Source organism: Phaseolus vulgaris, chromosome 6 (genome assembly GCF_051622355.1).
Source record: "Phaseolus vulgaris cultivar YP4 chromosome 6, ASM5162235v1, whole genome shotgun sequence".
Taxonomy (NCBI): domain Eukaryota; kingdom Viridiplantae; phylum Streptophyta; class Magnoliopsida; order Fabales; family Fabaceae; genus Phaseolus; species Phaseolus vulgaris.
In genome coordinates this window covers 22,013,531-22,033,048 of record NC_143503.1, presented here as the reverse complement: position 1 = coordinate 22,033,048, position 19,518 = coordinate 22,013,531, and the positions used below count along the sequence as shown (strand labels likewise).

The following is a 19,518-nucleotide window of genomic DNA, read 5'->3' as shown; positions in this document are numbered from 1 at the left end:
CTCAAACTTTTTACACCTCTAAGCCTTAGAAGTATCTTGGTATAGAATCTAGTTAGGTATTTAAACCTGGTAGCATAGGCACTAACATATTTCCCTGCTCTAACTTAAGGAACTCAATTTCTTTTGCAAACTTTGCACTGTGATAAGTGTCATATTTTAGTAATATTTTATATTAAAAGACAAACGTTTGTGGATGTTTATTAATAAAATAGCTATAATTTAACCCTTAATTTAGAAATTTAAACCTTTTTACATATTTTTTATTATAATATAAATAAGAACGATTTATTCCCAAATTTATGTTAATTTCAAAATTCTAGGCAAAATAGGAGATGAAAGGGCTAAATGAGAATAAACAGGAGGAAAAGGGAAAGTTGGAACATTGGAAATTTGCCCAAGGCTCACCCAAGCAAGTTCACTCCAGTGAAGTTGGGCTTTTTCTTGTCAAACTCACCCAAGCAAGTAATAACTCACCTAGGCGACAAGACACTTAGCCCAAGCTCAACTAGGTTAAATATGAGGCGTGAGGCATAACCCTGGATAGGATTGGGAGAATAGAAAGAGATAGAAAACCCTAGAGGAAACAACAGTCAAGGAGAAACATCCTGGATCTTCTTTCTTGGTTTCCATGCTTGTAATGGCCAACATGAGTGGCTAATTCTTCCCTTTAGGATTGAGGGTAATTTGTTCAAACTCTTATGTATTGAGGTGATATTTATCTATAATATTTCAGTTATTGATTGATGGTTGGTATTATCATTTTATTCCCAAATCTTGAATTATTCATGATTTTGATCCTTAGATCTTACTGGAAAGTATTTTTAGGAATCTGACCTAAATGATAATGTCTAAAATATTTGAATGTTAGGAATAGATTTGAAATGTTAATTGTTTTATAGCATCGGTTCATAATGATAAGGAGTTTTTATAAATATGTGAGGTATCGATATTTAGGAGACCCACTTAATAATTTTGTATACGAGAAATTGATATAAATGATTTTTATATGTGCATCAATATCAATCAAGATTGAATATTATAATCTTTTGTAAAAAGACAGAATGAATGACAAATATTTATCCAAGAATCTTGTTATGAAGTTCTCTCAATCCATCACCACAAATCTTACTTCCATCATTTGCTGGGCTCCCATCCACCAAAACTCTACTTCACCAGACAATAGATAGGTTGCAAACATCAACTTCTTATCTTCAATATAAAAGTCTTCTCCATCCCTTTGATCCATTGATCAGCTTGGTTGGGAGTGACATTACCACTAAATTTTGGACGATTTTATCTCATGAAATTAGTCAGTCCCAACTGCTCTTGGGGATGACTATAAGAAATAGTCATTGCATCCATTTTATTTGTCTCACATTGATGTTGTCTCCCATTGATGTATAACTTCCAAATGATTTTGAGTCATTGCCATGTTTCTTTTAACGACATTATTCATCATCAAAATAACCCTAGTTATTTTGGGTTTAGGGTAGTTATTCATCATCATGAAATTAGTCAGTCCCAACTGCTCTTAGGGATGACTATAAGAAATAGTCATTGCAGCCATTTTATTTGTCTTACATTGATGTATAACTTTCAAATGATTTTGAGTCATTGCCATGTTTTTTTTAACGACATTATTCATCAGTTATTTGGCTTATTTCAGAAGATGGTTGGGTTAGGTAGGAAATCTAAAATACATTCTATAAGACATAAGAGAAAGGCTTAGAAACTATCTCAAAATCTTCAAGCAACTATATCAACTTCCTAACTACCCAACATATAAAACTAAAGCATAGCAACCCCATTTCCCTCGGGTTACCTAAAACATGACATGCTCTAATACCAAAGATGTGATATCCCCCAATTACAACTACATTATCTAACACCCATGCAAAACTCTCATCACACACACACACACTCATTTCTCTATCAAGAATTTCTCAAAAAAATAAATTCCCTCCTCATAGGAAATCAAACTGGCTGCACATATTAGCATGTCCTAATTAAGAAAAGAAATTAACAAAACATATATAAATTCTTCTTCTAACTCCTTAACCTACTTATGTTGGGATTTTCCTTCTACAACATCCTACACTCCTACAACATTTAATAACTAAAAACGCAAACAACAAAAACAGGGTAAGTTAGAGTTTGAAAAACTTTCATATAACACATCTCAAATTCATTTCATTCATGTACACTGATGAATATAAGTTTCAATTTAGTCATTTAAATCAAACACAAAATAAAGTGTCTACTCATTAGCCTATAGACTGCAACTCATTTCATAACATTGTTAGCATCATCACAAAATACTTGACTTTACTTCCGAAATACACATGTGTTGAATTAGACTTAAAAAAATTTACACATGTCATATTACCTTCATTGTGTTGTCACTACAACACAACTACAAAAAAATAGGAACTCAGTCCACAGATATGACAAGGTAAATCCCTATGACCTACTAGACCAATTATTTTTCACACTGCAAACTAGGTCATAGGAACCTTCTCGACTTTCACCACTTGATAATTTTCCTTTATGAGATTCTAATATCAGTAGAGTCAGGATATGTCCTTAATGAATCTCCAATGACATTTGAACATAATATTATCTTCCTAAAAATGATTGTGCTTACATCTTACCTCATACCACATTACAATCATTTATACAATTTCAACTTAATTTGAATGCTAATAAATTGAAATTCATCATACATTATCATAATAATGTTCAAATATAATATATTAGTCAAATATAACAATATAGTGAAAGATTAACAAATTTTATCATTTAGAATATTTAAAATCATATTTCTTCAAAGTTTAGAAAAAACCTACTTCCTCAGCCAGCACTTGGCTCGGCCAACAAATTAAACACATGTTGCAATTCGCCCAACCACCATTTTTCTCTCCCAACTAAAGGCGTCAGCACACCGATCAATTTTTAGTTGCCTAGTGAACAGATTATTTGCCCATTGACTACATAATTGGGAGTCTTTTATTAAAACATCTTGCGTGACGAGATTTTGCTCTCCTACCGACCAAATCAATTAGAGCTTTTATTTAAAAATCTTGAAGAAGAGTTTGCTCGTCCAACAACCAAAATTTTTGGGTTTTTAGTTAAACAAATTTCACCTAGAGAGAGATTGGCACAGCCAGCGACCCATCCATTGGGAACTTTTACTAAACATCTCACCCAACGAACTTGGCTCGCTCAAGGACCAAAGCTCTCAGATTTTTAATAAATAAAAAATCGTTAACAAGCGCTTATCTTGTTTATCGAGTCTATGTACAAACAAGGGGTTTTTTTTCATAATATTACATAGATTCAATGTGGTCTAAGAATGTGCTTTTCATTTCCTCTTTCTACCTTACACTAAAATAAACTATTTTTAATTAACCACGACTTGAACCCCATATTCAGTATTCTAAAATAAAACTAATAAAAGCACACAATAATTCAATTTATTCAAAAATCGAACAAAGTTCATTTCAAGCTCAAATCAATCAACACACAATCCTTGCAAAAACTCAATATAATATATGATCACGCCACCTTCACATCTAGATCATATACCATAAGATACTATTGAAAACTTAAATAGTTCCCCTTATTTGATTATTTTTCTCAACACAAAACTAAGTTTCAACTCCACATAACTCATGAATGTTAAACATGTACACAGGAAGCCCTGATCAACGACCTAAACATACCTATGTGATCATGAACTAACAAATACCCATCCTGACTCTATAAATCCCACATGCAAAGTCTCGTCTCCCAAGTATGCAAAATTGCTCAAAACTTACTCAAGAAAAAAGATGGATAGGAACTTACCCAAATATATTTGGATAAGATAAACTTTTTATTTTTTCCACTAGTTCTCCTAAAACAAACTTCTATCTATAAAAAGATAAACATATTTGTCAGAAATCTAGAAAGTGGTTAAAAAGAAAGATTTTAAATAAATGTTGATTTGTATGAAATGAAATTTAATTAGTTAAAATTTTCTATTTATAAACTTTATTATTAGATAATAAAATATTCACAATTCATCCTCTCAATTATATCACTTTTACTTTTAAATAATTCTTTGAATTCTTACATTTTTTATTAAAAAATCTAACTACATGTAATAAACTAAAATTATTATACAATTTTAAGATAAAATTAAATTATAATATATATATATTAACTAAAAATAGGCAATTATTTTCTAAATTTATTTTAATTTAGTTTTAAGAAAATAAAAAGTCTGAAAAGAAAAATATGTAAAAATAAATAAATTGTTTCCTTTAAATTATTTTGAAACTTTTTAGATTCAAATTAAATTATAAAAAAGAGAAGCTATCATTAGACATTTAAGAGATAAAACTCCTCAATATTTCTAAAGTTACTTTTATGCCACTTTGAAGTTTTTTTTTTTAAATCAAACACTATGTTATTGAAAAAAAAAATAAGTTTAGAAATTTCTTTTAAACATCAAAGTTGTTTGATAAATTAAGATTGTGTAGGGATACCAAATAAATAAAAGTTTATTATACTCTATTTATGTGTATCTTATTATAAATACGGGTTAACCATCTCTTGTTGTGGAAAGCTTAATACATTGTAGATTAATTTTATTATTTTCTAAATATTATTAAAAGGGTTATCTAATTTTTATTTTTAGTATTTCATATCTTATAAAAAAAAATGGGTTGAATACATTTAAAAAAAACTAAGAAAAATTAAAAAAATAAATAAATAGCTTTTCTATCATTTTTTACTGTGGATAGTAAAATTTTCATATGTCTTTATTTTTTGCGTTTTTTAATGGTTTGGATAAGATCCAATCACATCCTATATTAGTATACCATGAGAAATATTTTCATAGGTTAAATTATTTTTATTTTATTTTAAATTATCTATAAAATTTATGTTTTGTATTTTTATTTTATTGTTAGTTATATTATAAAATTATAAAAAAATATATAAAGAAAATTCTTTTTTTAATACCTACACTTCATGTTTATTTTATTTTTAATTATATTTTAAATTTCAAAAAATTATTTAAATACTAAACTATATATTGCAACCTTACAATCACTTATTATTTTTGTATTTAACCACCGTTATTAATATTTTTTTATTCTTAAAACAGAGGCACCCACTATATTATAATTTTAAAAAAATTTAATAAAATAATATTTATATTTAAAAAAAAGTATTATACACTATTAGTATTCAAATTTAAGTTCAAAATAAATATGGTTCATATCATAACAAATACCTTATAATTTTTATTAAAAATTAATTTGACATAAAATATATCAATTATTCATTAAATTGTAATTATAGATTAATAAAACCAAAATTAAATAATCTATTAATATATATATATATATAATTTTCTATGTAATATACATTTTGTTTGTTATCTTTAATGTATATATATATATATATGTGCGCGCGCTATTTTAATGAGAATAACAAATAAAAAATATAATTTAAAAAATGAAATATAATAATAACTATAAATAAATAAATTATAAAATAAATATTTTATTAATTTTTATAATATTATAATTATAAAAAAATTTAAAAACACTATTATTTATTGTGAAATAAGTTATGATAAAATTAATAATAAATTATGTTTAGTTATTAAGATGTGATTACAATCCCTTATAACTATAAATTTACTTGTATAATGCACACATTGTAAAAGGAGAATTGAAATTAAAATATACAAAAATTATTTATAAAAATAATTTTGACATAATAAATGTCTATTAAACTAGTTTTTAATAAAAAAACAAAAAAAATACAAAATTTAATTTAAATTTTTTAGTACTAATATCTCATTAAAATTATATAAAAATAAAAAATATATTAATATTTTCTAACATGCACATTTTATAAATCAAAATAAGACCAAATATATGTGAATATAACTATATTTACTAATGAATATTAATATTCAAAGTTACACATAATATTTACTGATAAATGTTTAAATATAACTAAAAGATTGAAATAGATTAAAATTATAATCAAATAAAATTATAACTTTAACCATTGGTTTTTAGTTATACTTTTAAATATATGACAAATCTTTATTTTGTAAATGATTGTTGTGAAGTAATTTGAGTAACTTAATACAATGTGATGTGACCAAGTACAAAGTATTAGTTTAACTTTGCATGGTGTCAGCCTTCAGATCTTAGACTGATTTCGAGAGTGACACGTTATTTCTTCATGCACTGTTTCCTTGCTATCATCGCTACACGTTCTTTATGTGTCGTGTTTGTTTCTGTTTATGATATCAATCCTAGAACAGCAAACAACATCATTTGAATTCTTTATGTTCTGTGATTTGTTGTTTTCCAACAAAGTTAGCTTTATATCCATTATTATGTATATAATAACCTAGTGATCTGAGTTGTGTGAGAACAATAGAAAGTTACTAATTGGAGAGAATAATACTTGACTATGGTGCCACTGAGTTGGATCTCTGACGAAGCCAGGAATTTGGCTCATGAACATGCACAAGTGGTGCCAATTTCACTTTTTGTGGCTGTTCTCTGCCTTTGTTTGGTCATTGGTTACTTGCTTGAAGAAAATCGATGGGTTAATGAATCCATAGTTGCCATTATAGTAGTAAGCTGCATTCTCTCCTGATTCTGAATTTTAATCATGATGTTTGTAGGGTTTTCTTTCTCTCCATCTCCATTATCAACTATGCATGTTTATTTCTTGATAGAACAAGAAAAGTTGAAAGATACCTTATGCAGAATCAGATACTATATGATTAGTTTCATGGTAAATGGGTTGTTTGGGAGGGTGAGGACTGAATGTGTATGTATGTCAAGAAAATTACTCAGTGATAATGAATATGAACATGTCAATATTTAAAAAGACACTCAGAACAAAAGATGAAACATGGGGTCTTCTCAAAGAATGAAGTTTTTTTAGTAGTTTTCCTGCTTTACTACATTGATTTAGATTTATCAGTGCAAGTGGTTCACCAACTTTAAGGTTTTCTTTATAGAGATGATAAGAAATTAATTAATAGTATATGAAGATGCTTCATTATTTGATTGCTAATGAAAATGTCTTTCTTTAAATAATATGTATCCTCTTCAAACTTAATGCAAATTAGTAGCAATGACATGAAGAACATGTGTAATTTGTTTCTATGTGATTTTTGGTTTTTTTAGAAATATTTCCAACAGGAAAGAGTTGTTTTTTTCTTCTTATTTCTTTAACAGGATGATTTTTTTCAAACAACTAATAAATACTAACACTTTATAGATAGTTTTGTAGGATTATTAAAAGAAGTTAATGTTGAATACACACTTTCACTGAGCCTCTGTGCATCTAACTTTCTCCTTGATAGGGAATCTTTGCTGGAATTATGCTGTTATTGATCACCAAAGGAAAGAGTTCTCACATCCTTACATTTAGTGAAGAACTATTCTTCATATATCTCCTTCCTCCCATAATATTCAATGCAGGGTAAGAGTTTGTTTCATATTAGAGTTAAAGCAGCTCTTGTGATTCAAAACTTTTTTTTGATGTATAGAGTTAACCCTCCTAACAGATTTCAGGTGAAGAAGAAACAATTCTTCCATAACTTTTTAACCATCATGATGTTTGGTGTCATCGGTGTTTTCATTTCAACTCTTGTAATTACTTGTGGTAATGATGTAATCTCTTAGCTTTTCCTTGCCTTGTAGTTTGCAACAGTGAAAAATTTTCAAGAATAATTTACCTATTATTCCTTGTATTTGGTTCATTTAGGTAGCTGGTGGATATTCCCCAAGTTGAAGTTGCTTGGCCTGACTGGACAAGATTTTCTTGGTGAGATCATTGCATCATTTCAATACTGCACAAATACACACTATATTTATAATGAACCATGTACTTAGATATATCAGATTTGGATGAAATATAATTAGCTTATCTCAACTTGTTTCAGCTATAGGAACAATTTTCTCATCAACGGACACAGTTTGTACTCTGCAGGTTGGTTACAATTGGTAAAATGTTGACTTTCATCAAACTCTTTTTGTATGCTCATAATTGTCAAACACTGAATTTGGAATCTGTTGTAGGTTCTCCATCAAGATGAGACTCCTTTACTATACAGCCTAGTCTTTGGGGAAGGAGTGGTAAATGATGCCACATCAGTTGTTCTCTTCAATGCAGTGCAAAAGCTTGATGTTTCAAAATTTAGCAGCAAGACATTCCGAGTTATTGGAGATTTCTTGTATTTATTCTTGTTAAGCACTGGTCTTGGAGTTCTAGTGAGTTTCATTAATGAAAAGTTGTATGCAAATTTGGCCTAATAATTTTCTTCATGTGTTTTCAGATGACTTTGTGAATTTCTTTTTAAACTCTTTGATTAGTTTCTTGTGTTTCTTTCACATGCATCTTATGTTACCTACTTGTTGCATGAAAGAGCATTCATGAGTGAAATTTGCAAAGCTTTTATCTTGCTTATCTTTTAGTTTGTACCAGGGAATTTACATTTATTCAAAACATTGTTATCATTTTTAAGTTAGACTTTTATGGAAGAAATTTGCAAGCTGTTTCCATGCTTTACTTGCACATAGCACTTGTAAATGTATTGTGTTAACACAATACATGACTTTATAAAGAGTATTGGGATTGTAAAATTTGGTTGTCAGCATGAAATTGTGAAGAATGGGAATCTTTATGAAACTGAAAAGTGTTTTTCAGTGTACGTAGTCTCCTATCATGATTAGTTTAAAGGTATTAGAATCAAGGAAGAGCCAAATTGCATGTTTATTTCGAACAAATTTTTAGTTCTTGTAATTAGTATAAACTACAAAGGAACAGAGGGACCCTCTTATTTTTCATCTCATCTCCTTTCTCTAAACAAATGCATGTTTATGCAGTCTGGCCTCCTCACATCATATATCTTAAAAGCCTTAAGCTTTGGAAGGTATGTATCATTCTCTTAAATTTCTCACAAATTAGGCTTTTTCAAGTGAAATTTTGAGCACACGTTAACAAGTTTGTCTCTGCATTTGCTACAGACATTCAAGTGTTCGTGAAATTGCATTGATGATGTTAATGGCATACCTATCCTACATGTTGGCAGAGGTATTGGAAGGAAGCTCATAGAATTTTTCTGCATTTGACTTGACATTAGTTGCAAGCAATAGAACTAAATGGTTTTGGATTCAGTCAGCATGTAGGTAACCACGCTAATGGAGATTAACCTCTCCTTAAGTTTTACAAGGAGCCACTTTAGTGTAAAACTTAGCATAAGATAAATTTTAACCAAAACCTGCTATATCTGTATTCAAAGACAGTCTACTTGTGTCTACAATGATGAACTAAACCAGAAATATAGAAATAATTTCCTTTCTTGTTTTTGGCCATCCATCTTATTGCAAATTCTTGCAGCTATGTGATCTGAGTGGAATCCTCACCGTTTTCTTTTGTGGAATACTCATGTCACACTATGCATGGTATAATGTGACTGAAACTTCAAGAATCACAACCAGGTAGGATTAATCCATCAAAGATTTCAGTAATTCCCAGATTAAACGATCTGAGGTTCCTGATTTGTTTCCCTTCTCTAGGCATGTGTTTGCAACAATGTCATTTATTGCAGAAACCTTCATATTTCTATATGTGGGCATGGATGCCCTTGACATTGAGAAGTGGAAGATGACTCAATTAAGGTCCTAATCCTTTATACAACTCTAAACAATTGTATTTTATCCAGATTTTACTTGTCACTAAGACATAACATTGATGACATGTGTTTATCATCTAATGTAGCACATTTAATAGTTGTTGATTACATAGTGTTACTACCCCTATATTAAGAAGTGGACTTTAAGTCTATCTCAACCTTATAAAACCGGCTTATAAGGTGAGGTTTGTACCCACTTATATATTATAAATTGTCCTTATCTCTAGTTGATGTGGGATCTCCAACACACCCCTTCATGATGAGGTTACCAACTCGTGCGTAGGACTATACATTTATGGGTAGTCCAACAACAGGTGGCCTGATAAGTCCAACCATTCTTGCTAAGATAGGCTCGAAAATGGCTTTGATGTCATATTAAGAAGTGGACTTTAAACCTAACTCAACCTTATAAAATCGGTTTAAAGTCAACTTCTTAATAAACTACATAGATAAACTTCAACTACTGTTTCAACAATGTCCAAATATTTATCAGATTGTGATTCAATTGGCTTTGATCAAGAGAACATTACTTTTAATCATAAAGTCTGATCTTCTTCTTATTGTGAAACATTCAGAAATAATTGTTTTTATGAATAAAACCACATGTTAGCTACCTTATTTTCTGCTGCTTGAAATTGTTTTCTTCTTGACACACTATATCTTAAGTGTTTGTTATTTTGCAATATCTGTGTTTTTGAATTTTTTTTCAGAATTTGTGAGATATGTTGCAAAATATGACATTAGTATGATAAACCTTATTCCTCTCTAATAAAGATTCTCTTGTCATAACTCACTGCAGTTATGGAAATTTGCTGGGGATATACAGTTCCTTAATACTATTGATATTGCTTGGGCGGGCTGCATTTGTTTTCCCTCTCTCTGCTGTTGCCAATTATACGAACACACGTGCTAGTTCTGACCGAGCATCACGCATCACTTTCAGACATCAGGTTTCTAAACATGTTTTGTATGATAATCTTGTACTAACAGTTAATTAATTGAGCAACTATCTATGATTATTTATTGGCTTCTGATGTTGGATAAACCATCCAGATAATCATTTGGTGGGCCGGGCTAATGAGGGGAGCTGTCTCCATTGCTCTGGCTTTCAAACAGGTATATGCATGAAATTCAAAGTTCTACACAAATTTTATCAAATAAATGAGTGTCTCATTCATCTTTTGTAATCCTATCAGCATTGCAACCTGGCATTATTTACTATTGTATTGTGTATAGAGATTCATCCCACAGTTATGCAACAACCAATCACACTAACACCTTAAGAAGCTGGTGCCATTGATTTCTTCTCTTTTTTATTTATGCAGTTCACATTTTCTGGAGTTACTTCTGATCCAGTTAAAGCAACAATGATTACCAACACCATTATTGTTGTCCTTTTTAGCACACTGGTGAGTACCTCTGTCTTGAAAGTGACAAATAACAACTTAGAATTGATCAGGTGGAGCTGATAAGATTAATTTCCAACTCTTTTCTTCAAGCAAAGGGAAATCAATTCTTGCATCTGCTGTCATCCAGCTTTTGATTACATGCTGCTTGTTCATTCTTATAAGTTGGCCTAATCTTTAAGTAATTGATATAGTTCCAAAATCATTACAGGTTTTTGGTTTTCTCACAAAACCATTAATCAGATATCTCCTACCCCACACTGCTACAAGGAAAAACATCAACCATGAAGAATCAGGCCCACAAATTGAGGACTTGAATCTACCTTTGCTGTCCCTTGAGGAGTCCGCAGCCACCAACATCAGCCGCGCAAAGGAAAGTTTGTCCATGTTAATAGAAAGTCCTGTGTTCACCATACATCACTTTTGGAGGAGGTTCGATGATGCCTATATGAGACCTTTTTTTGGGGGACCTCATCATAACGAGTCACAGTGCTAGCAGTATTGCAAATCATGGATATCTCAGTGATGCACTTGAATGTTGGAGCGCAAATGATGATCTATTTAAATCCAATTTTGAAGATGAGTAGCTGCAATGAGGATTCATTGCCAGTGCTTTTTTTATGCTCAAGTAATAAGGAAGTAATTGTTATTGGATTATCACACAGGAGTGTGAACTTACTTGAAGCTTTAAAGAAGTTCATATTTTTCTTTGGACATGAATGTTGTGGCACGTTAGCAACTGCAGACTTTTGAGTTAATTCATCCTGTTGATTAAAGTAGCTTTATTGACTTAAGTTCATGAGCAAAGTGGTTATCACATAATCTCTTGTTTTGGGTTGTTGCCTTTTGTGACCAGATGCTAGTGCATAGAAATCATTCAAACACTTCTGTTCTAATCCATTTATATCTCTGAGCATTGAATTCAGAAAAAAAGAGAGAAAGGCATTTTATTAGACTACAGATTGAAGTTGCATGATACATATCTTGATATTTTGAGTGGTAGCGCATCAAACGCCATTATAGACTTGATAGAAAACTGATACATCACACACCTTGCAAACATGTGAGGAAAAGGCAGAGATTGAAAATAAACTACTCAGTTATTTGAGGGGTAAAAAATGCCAATTTAAAAGCTTCTCCAATATTAATACTACACATAAAAGCAAACTAAAGACTGAAAGTGTGCACAAAATGGATCTGATTCTCAAGAATTTCTTCAAACCACTGCAAAATGAAGAATATTTAATCAAGAAACACTATCTAGTCAGTCTAAGTTGTATTTATGTTAATAAAAGTTCTACTCAGGCATAAGATTATTACCTCTACATTCCGGTGGTGTTTTCAGACCACATTTACTGGGCAAGGCCAAAGCATTGGTGGGGTTGAATCCAAATGCTGGTAGGATAGACTTGTATCTGCAAAGGCAAGGCAAATTGGAATGCTTAACAACATCACAGCATTTTTCATTTGGTTTTGGAGGGTATTGCCCAGTAACTGCTGCATAGCATGAGCTTAGTTTACTTGACTCTGTGTCACATAAAACAATAGCTTTGGCACCACCTAACATGGCAATGAGCAAGGTTGCTAGTAGCCACTGCACCAAAACATTGCCACTAGTATGTGCCATATCCTCCTTAACCAAGTTTACCAAGCAGCTAGGTCTAATCTACACTTGTGGTTTTGCCTTAATGTTAATTTATACTACTGCAGTTTGGAGTGTTGTTGGATTAATATTTTGTATTGGTTTCACATACTTTTAGGTGTGTCATGTGAATCCACTCTGCAGATGTTCACGAGATTGGTTTACTTTTTAGAATTAAAGATTTGGTCTCAAACACAACCAAACATAAACTTGTCCATTACTTGCTATTATGAAAAAAAAAATGACAAAAGAACCTTGCAATATAGTTTGAATGTGGTCATGGATGAATTTGTACTGAACCATATTTGGTTGTTTCTGTATTTAAAAAATATATATTTGTTAAAGAAGTAAAAAAAGTCTTTGACATAATACACGACACTTTATTCATGTGTTATTCTTTCATGTTACTTTATGCAAGAGATTAATTGGTATGCATTGAGTGTAAGATTCTTTTACTCCCATATCTGATAAAACTCATTTAATTAATAGTGTCAATATATCAATAGAGATAAGTCTAATGGAAATGACTGGTTTCACAACATTGAGAACCAAGTTTTTAATTCCTAAACGAGGTGTTTCTGTATAGTGACTTTGTATTGAATAGAAATATTTTCAAAAGAGAGTATAGAGACAAACTGAAAAAAAAAGTATTTTAAATTATAAATTAAAAAATAAAATTGGTCTCCAACTATGTTTGGATTCTAAAAGAGAAAACAATGAAAAAATTAAATTAAAAATGGAAGTTGGTTTCTCACATATTTATGTCTTTATTGGATCTACTGGTACGAGTGGTAATATAATTGTCTTAAATACTAGAAAACAAAATTCTATTGTTCAGTGATCTTATCTTCTTTAAACATATTTTCATAAAAAAAATACTTATTTTTTATATACTGTATCTATGATATAAAAATAAAATATATATACTCTAATTATACAAAAAACTAAAATAATTTTATTGATCAAAGGCATAACATAAGGGTCTAATCTAGCTATTATTATTTCTTTAGATAAGTCCAACATAGATTAACATCATTTTTGCATAATTTTCAGAGTCTTGCACAAACTTTTTTTGGTAAAGAAACCATCTTAATGGTCAACTTCTCCACTTCCACTCCAACCTTCAAGGTGTTTCCTATCACCCTTGCATTGAACACCATTTCACCATGATTTGGCAACAACAACAACTCACACTTGTTCACCAGCGCCTGAGACAAAGACCCAGAATATCCACAAAGGGTAACAAAGCACTTCACAGAAGAGTGCTCCAAAATGAACCTGTGAGGAACATATCCACCACTCACAACCCCTCTTCCTTCAACTCTCTCTTTAAACCCTTTTGGAAGTGCTGATTCCACACACTCAAAACCCTTAGGGGGTCTAAGAGCTGCCACAAAAGGCATGCCTGATAGCTCAAGCCCCAACAGCAGTTCCTGAAACTGACATGCTTCTAATCTGCACTCACTACCAAAGGAACAATAAACCACTCTGCCAGCTTCAAAATTTCCAAGCCATTTAGCCCAACTTTCATCAAAAAGGCACGTTGCTTCTTTTGGTACATTAACATGCCCTTCAACCAACACATGCCTCCTCCTATGATAATCAACATAAGCTTCTTCAATCACTGCACAACCTTTGAGTCCTGTTGCATAAGATTGAGTTAGAGTGCTCTTAGTACAACGTTCAGTGCGAACAATGCCTTTACCATGACCAACTTTCCCTGATTCAGCAAGGAGTTTTGGTTCATGCAACAGGCGATGATGTTCAGTAGTGTTGCAGTAGTACCCTTTAGATATCCCTAAAGGGTATGAATATGATAGTTCATAAGTCAATGATGAAGAGCTTATAACGTAATAAACTAAAGACTTAATTCCTAAGCATTGAGTTAAGCGTGGTTTTGGCACCCAATATGCATGATCCAAGAGCACAATGTTTGGTTTTAACTCAAGGAGGTGGATTTCAATGTCCTTCTCATATAGGAGCATTGGAGTCATCAAAAGTGAGACAGTGGAAGAAGGGACTTCTGGTGTGACTTCAGCAACATGGGGAATGCCATGATCATTCTGAGGAACACATATTGGGATAAGGGAGATGAGATGAGGGTGGTGATTGAGGTGTTGGAAGTATGCATGAGTGTGTTTTGGGATGAAGATAGAGATTTTGAGGCCTCTTTCTGCAAGGCTATTGGAGAGTTGCAGAAATGGTGAGATGTGTTCCTTTGCAAACCATTGGAGAATTGCTATGTGCAAAGAAGGTGAAGAAGCCATTGTGGCCAAAAGTTGAGGTCAACAAGAGACAAGGAAATCTAGGAAGGAGAAATAACAGTGTAGTGTGTGAGAATCAACTTGCTCATAACCCAATTTATAGAAGAAAAAAAGTTCATGGAAACCATGATGTTAAGTGACACTTATCTTCCTTTCAGCATAGAGAAAGCAAATAGAATTAGTAAAATAAAAAATAAATTAGAAAAATATCACCTAATTCATATTTCAAGTGTTTGTAAGCAATGTTATTTATAATTTCAAGTAGAAAAGTCGTGATCAAACATCGATAATAAGTTTAATAATTTAATAATTGTATTGGCACCACCGAACTACTTGAGGAGTTATCAGGAACTCGAATCACTCGATCACGATAAGAAGGTCACTTAATGACATGTGACCGACCGATCAATGACGACGAGTCATGGGTTGACCAAGTCAACAAGGTTAATCCATAATTAAAAGTTGTTTAGCATAACCCTAAACATGAACCAACCTCATAATCCGACCCATCAACGAAGGCCCATTAAGGTAATATAAATAGCACAGATCCCAAGAATCAGGTACGTTATTATCTACCGTACTCTGACAACCGAGTATTGACACCCTAACTGACTTATCGCCTCCTGCAGGTACACCCGTTCGAGAACAAAAATATTTTTTGATACGTGAATAACCTAATAATGAAACCTAAGTCTATAAAAAGATATAGAAAAATTATAAAAAGTTATAAACCGATAGTGAGGAGTATTTTTAAGATTTAAAGTTTAAGATTTAATAATAGAAATAGATTTAAAAAAATTATAAGATTTGGTGGAAGTGGTTGAAGTGTAATGGTATTTCTACACTGACTAAATATTTATTGTTTATAGCCTAAGAAAAAAGTTTTACAGCTACCTACTTAAATGCGTGTGGTCCTATTGTGTAGTATTATGTAGGATTGCTGTTGTTTTTAACCACTTTTGTCATTTTTTTTATCTATTATTTTTACAAAATTCGTTCGAATGACTATGAATAAATTTTTTATTAGTATTTAAATATTTTGTTATTTGATTTTTGAATTTTGATTTTATATATTATTATTATTATTAATTTTATTTTCTCTTTTTCAACTCATTTATTATCTCTTTTCATCCTTCTTCGATCACTCTGAACTTACAAGTTGTTCTCTAGGTTGGGGCATGAAGAATTATTGAGAAGATTCACTTTCCTCCTCCTTGTTGGTCGGTCGTATTGATCTTCAACTTCCTCCTTAGTTTCAACTCTCAGTCCTCTGGTGATTTTCGAATGGGGTACTTGTAGAAGACACTCCGACGCTCAAGTCAGCAAAAAGGTTCGATCCTCGGTTATCAGAATACTGTAGACAATGACGTACCTGGTTCTTGAAATATGTGTTATTTATATTATCTTTGGTTGGTTTTCCTTATTGGGTCAAGTTAAGGGGTTAGATCGCATTTAAGGCTGCATTACCTAACTTCTAATCACGAATTAGCTTCGCTGACCTTGATTGGGTAAAATAAGACTTATATTATCGGTCGGTCCAATGGGTGCGGACCTCAAGTCGATCAGTCTAGTGATGAGACCAAGACATGTCATTAGTCGTTCAACCCATACTAGTAGACAAGTGAATTCATTTATTTCTTTTTTAGAAACAAATTGAAATATACAGCTAGCTATTTATGTTTAGAGTATGCCTAGTTTAACTCTTTGTTATGAAGAATAATTAAATAATATATGCTAGTAATATATTAATAATTTTAATACTTTAAAATTAGATAAACTGGATTGATCATTGCAATTGCAAAAATATTGTTTTAACTCCAAAAATTATCAAATTGACAAAATATTTTGATTTCTAAAGCTTTAAAATAACAAAGTTTCTTGAAAGCATGCCTACTAAAATGACAAATATTTAATTATTTTAAGGAATAAAATTATATTTCTGTAATTTTAGAAAACAGTCATTTGGGAATAGCTCAAACAAAATAATTTATAAATAAAACAAAAAGTAATTAATGATACATCAATTTCTACAGGAGGATATGCAAACAAAAATGGGTAAAATCCCCTTCATATTATAGTAATGTTTAAATACATTTTGATCTCTTAACTTTTTTTTTCTTCCAGATTCTCTCTGTGTGCATCACTTTTTTTACAAATGAAAAGATTTTTTTTTTCATTTAAATATCACTTCATGGTGTATCTTTTGTTTCCAAACTTTAAATTTTCTAGTGTCAAAAGGTTTGGTTGTCATTTTTTTATTATTGGAATCAACTATAAACAAAATTAACTGTTTTCTAATAAAAAGTAGTAGATAAATTTAGTATATTTGTTCATATAATAAAAAAAATACTTTACTAAATTATCTTTAATTAAATATTTATTGAGATGATACTTAAAGATGAAAAAATATTTTTTAAATAATAAGATTAAATAGGGTTGAATTTTCTTAAATTTAATTAAGTAGCCAATAACTTAATGAATGGCCTACATATTTAAATCACCTAATTGCAAATACAATTATCCTCTGTTTGTGAAATAATTCAGCTAAGGAAAGAGCATTATTATTCCTAACTTTTAATTTCTAACCTATATTCTGGAAATTCTTAAATGTGCACTTCGTGAGTTCAACTAAGTTTGTAGAGAAACATTAATATAAATAAAGAATAAAGGGTTGAAAGCACGTAATAAGTAACTTAGATGGAAATAATAAATTAATGAGATAATATTTGTTTAATTAGTAGACAAATTGAATTCGTTGAATAAGTATTTCTGAATGGAATTAGTTTGTATTTAATGTTCTTATAGATAATGAGATGATACTCTATATTTTAAATAGAAATAAACTATTTTCAATATATTTGTAAGTTGAGATCTTTTGTTTCTCGTTGAGAGTGGGTGGGTGCATTTATAAATTTAGTCTAATTAATAATCAAGTGAACAATAAATAGGCGTAGGGCAATAAAAGCATAATAAAACAAACAGTGCATTCACAGAGATTGTTAGCTATTTATAATATTTTAATACATGTTTTTCAAGTGAAGTTAATCAAGTTGTTCTTACCTAATACCAAATTAGCAATTGATTAGGTGATTAGTTGTGTTTTACTACATTACTCAAAGGTCATGTCAAATATAATCTTGATCTTGTCTCGATAACTGAGTAATATATTATTTCTCCATTCTTGGAGGATTGTCACGTCAGAGTTGTTTATGAAAAAAAGTTTTAATATATCACATGGGCTTTGATTTCCTCCATTACATCGTTATGCTATTGTTTGACATTAACATTATATCAGTACCTATAATGTTTAAAATTAATATCTTGCTTTCACACAAAGGCATCTGATAACAGAGGCATTGCTACATCTTCCAACTATAAAAAATACACTATTTGTATGCAAAGGATGCCTTGTCATTCACCACCTTTTATGAGGGTAACCATCTAATAATATGGTAATTCTGAGTGCATAATTTACACGGTTTATCTCTATCATCCTACACCTGGATTTATGTACATCCACTACATTAGCACTAATGTATATAAACAGATATATCTCTACTTTTGAATTCCTTGGATGCAAGTTTTTGAGCAAAGACATCAGAGTAGGAAAAGTAAGCTCTTGGGATTTTGTTAGATATCTTTCTATGATCATCCTTTAGATATAGTTCCAAATATATTCTCTTCGTCTACTTTTTCATTCTTAAAGACAACATCGTTTCCTTGGTTATATATCTTTTTCATTCTTAAAGATATCATCACTTCCTTAGTTCCATGTGAACCTAAGTTGATTATGAGAGGGTGATGACATATGAAGTTCGGACACTCCTTTTAAATGGCGTCTCTATGTCGAATACACATATCGGACACCAACACTCATCATATGACACTCATAAGATACGTATCGATGAAGTGTCCAATTCAAAAATTATTTATTAGATTTCTGACAATTCTAACATGATTCTAATACAATTTTAAAAATAAGAAATACATTAATTTTTTAAAAACTCAAATTTATTGTATAAATTTTTAGTATGATTATAAAAATAATGAACAAATCTTTTTGAATCAGTCATGAAAAATATTTTTATGCTAAAAAAAACTAAAACATATTTGTCCACATAAATCTTTATTATCAATTTATATAATTCATAATAATATAATATATAGATTTATGTACTCGTGTTATACATTTTAGAAATTAAACTATCTTTGTATCTGTGTTAGTAGATATTATGAAGATTCCTTACATACTTAACGTTAACTAGCTCACAACTGAATATTCCTACGAATTAAATGACCTTTAGTCGTCACTCTCCTTTTAACTAAAATGACAACTTTATTGTATATACAGGTAAAAACAAAAAAACAACTTTTGCATATAGGCCAAAAAAATTAAAAAAAAAAAAGTCAAGTGAATTGTCTCAATGACATGAATTCAGTTTTAAACCAAGTAAATTGTTTCCATGACAATCAGGTTTTTAA

The 19,518-nt window shown here is 30.5% G+C and overlaps 3 protein-coding genes across 3 annotated transcripts; 1 reads left to right on the top strand and 2 right to left on the bottom strand.

Annotated features, from left to right (window-relative positions):
* Window positions 1-6,294: 6,294 nt before the first annotated feature.
* On the top strand, window positions 6,295-11,924 carry NHX3 (Na+/H+ (sodium hydrogen) exchanger 3). The gene is made up of 14 exons (XM_068638898.2): window positions 6,295-6,651; window positions 7,391-7,509; window positions 7,595-7,692; window positions 7,795-7,854; window positions 7,973-8,019; window positions 8,109-8,300; window positions 8,916-8,962; window positions 9,057-9,123; window positions 9,430-9,530; window positions 9,609-9,710; window positions 10,524-10,674; window positions 10,778-10,840; window positions 11,050-11,133; window positions 11,342-11,924. Exons 1-14 carry the CDS (start codon window positions 6,484-6,486, stop codon window positions 11,624-11,626), a joined length of 1,584 nt encoding a protein of 527 aa, XP_068494999.1. The 5' UTR covers window positions 6,295-6,483; the 3' UTR covers window positions 11,627-11,924.
* Window positions 11,925-12,051: 127 nt separating this feature from the next.
* Window positions 12,052-12,807, bottom strand: LOC137833445 (putative lipid-transfer protein DIR1). The gene is made up of 2 exons (XM_068641796.2): window positions 12,451-12,807; window positions 12,052-12,354 (listed from the first exon to the last, which is right to left on the bottom strand). Exons 1-2 carry the CDS (start codon window positions 12,755-12,757, stop codon window positions 12,347-12,349), a joined length of 315 nt encoding a protein of 104 aa, XP_068497897.2. The 5' UTR covers window positions 12,758-12,807; the 3' UTR covers window positions 12,052-12,346.
* Window positions 12,808-13,716: 909 nt separating this feature from the next.
* LOC137831286 (cyanidin 3-O-galactoside 2''-O-xylosyltransferase FGGT1) lies at window positions 13,717-15,111 on the bottom strand. Its single transcript, XM_068638897.2, has one exon. It carries the CDS (start codon window positions 15,037-15,039, stop codon window positions 13,822-13,824), a length of 1,218 nt encoding a protein of 405 aa, XP_068494998.1. The 5' UTR covers window positions 15,040-15,111; the 3' UTR covers window positions 13,717-13,821.
* Between the last annotated feature and the right edge of the window lie 4,407 nt (window positions 15,112-19,518).

What these genes read in the sequence shown, in the direction of transcription:
- NHX3 (XM_068638898.2), top strand. Translation starts at nt 6,484, where the DNA reads ATGGTGCCACTGAGTTGGATCTCTGACGAAGCCAGGAATTTGGCTCAT. An exon ending in ACACAGTTTGTACTCTGCAG is followed by an intron (nt 8,020 to 8,108) that starts GTTGGTTACAAT and finishes AATCTGTTGTAG; the next exon opens with GTTCTCCATCAAGATGAGAC. An exon ending in GCACTGGTCTTGGAGTTCTA is followed by an intron (nt 8,301 to 8,915) that starts GTGAGTTTCATT and finishes ATGTTTATGCAG; the next exon opens with TCTGGCCTCCTCACATCATA.
- LOC137833445 (XM_068641796.2), bottom strand. Translation starts at nt 12,757, where the DNA reads ATGGCACATACTAGTGGCAATGTTTTGGTGCAGTGGCTACTAGCAACC.
- LOC137831286 (XM_068638897.2), bottom strand. Translation starts at nt 15,039, where the DNA reads ATGGCTTCTTCACCTTCTTTGCACATAGCAATTCTCCAATGGTTTGCA.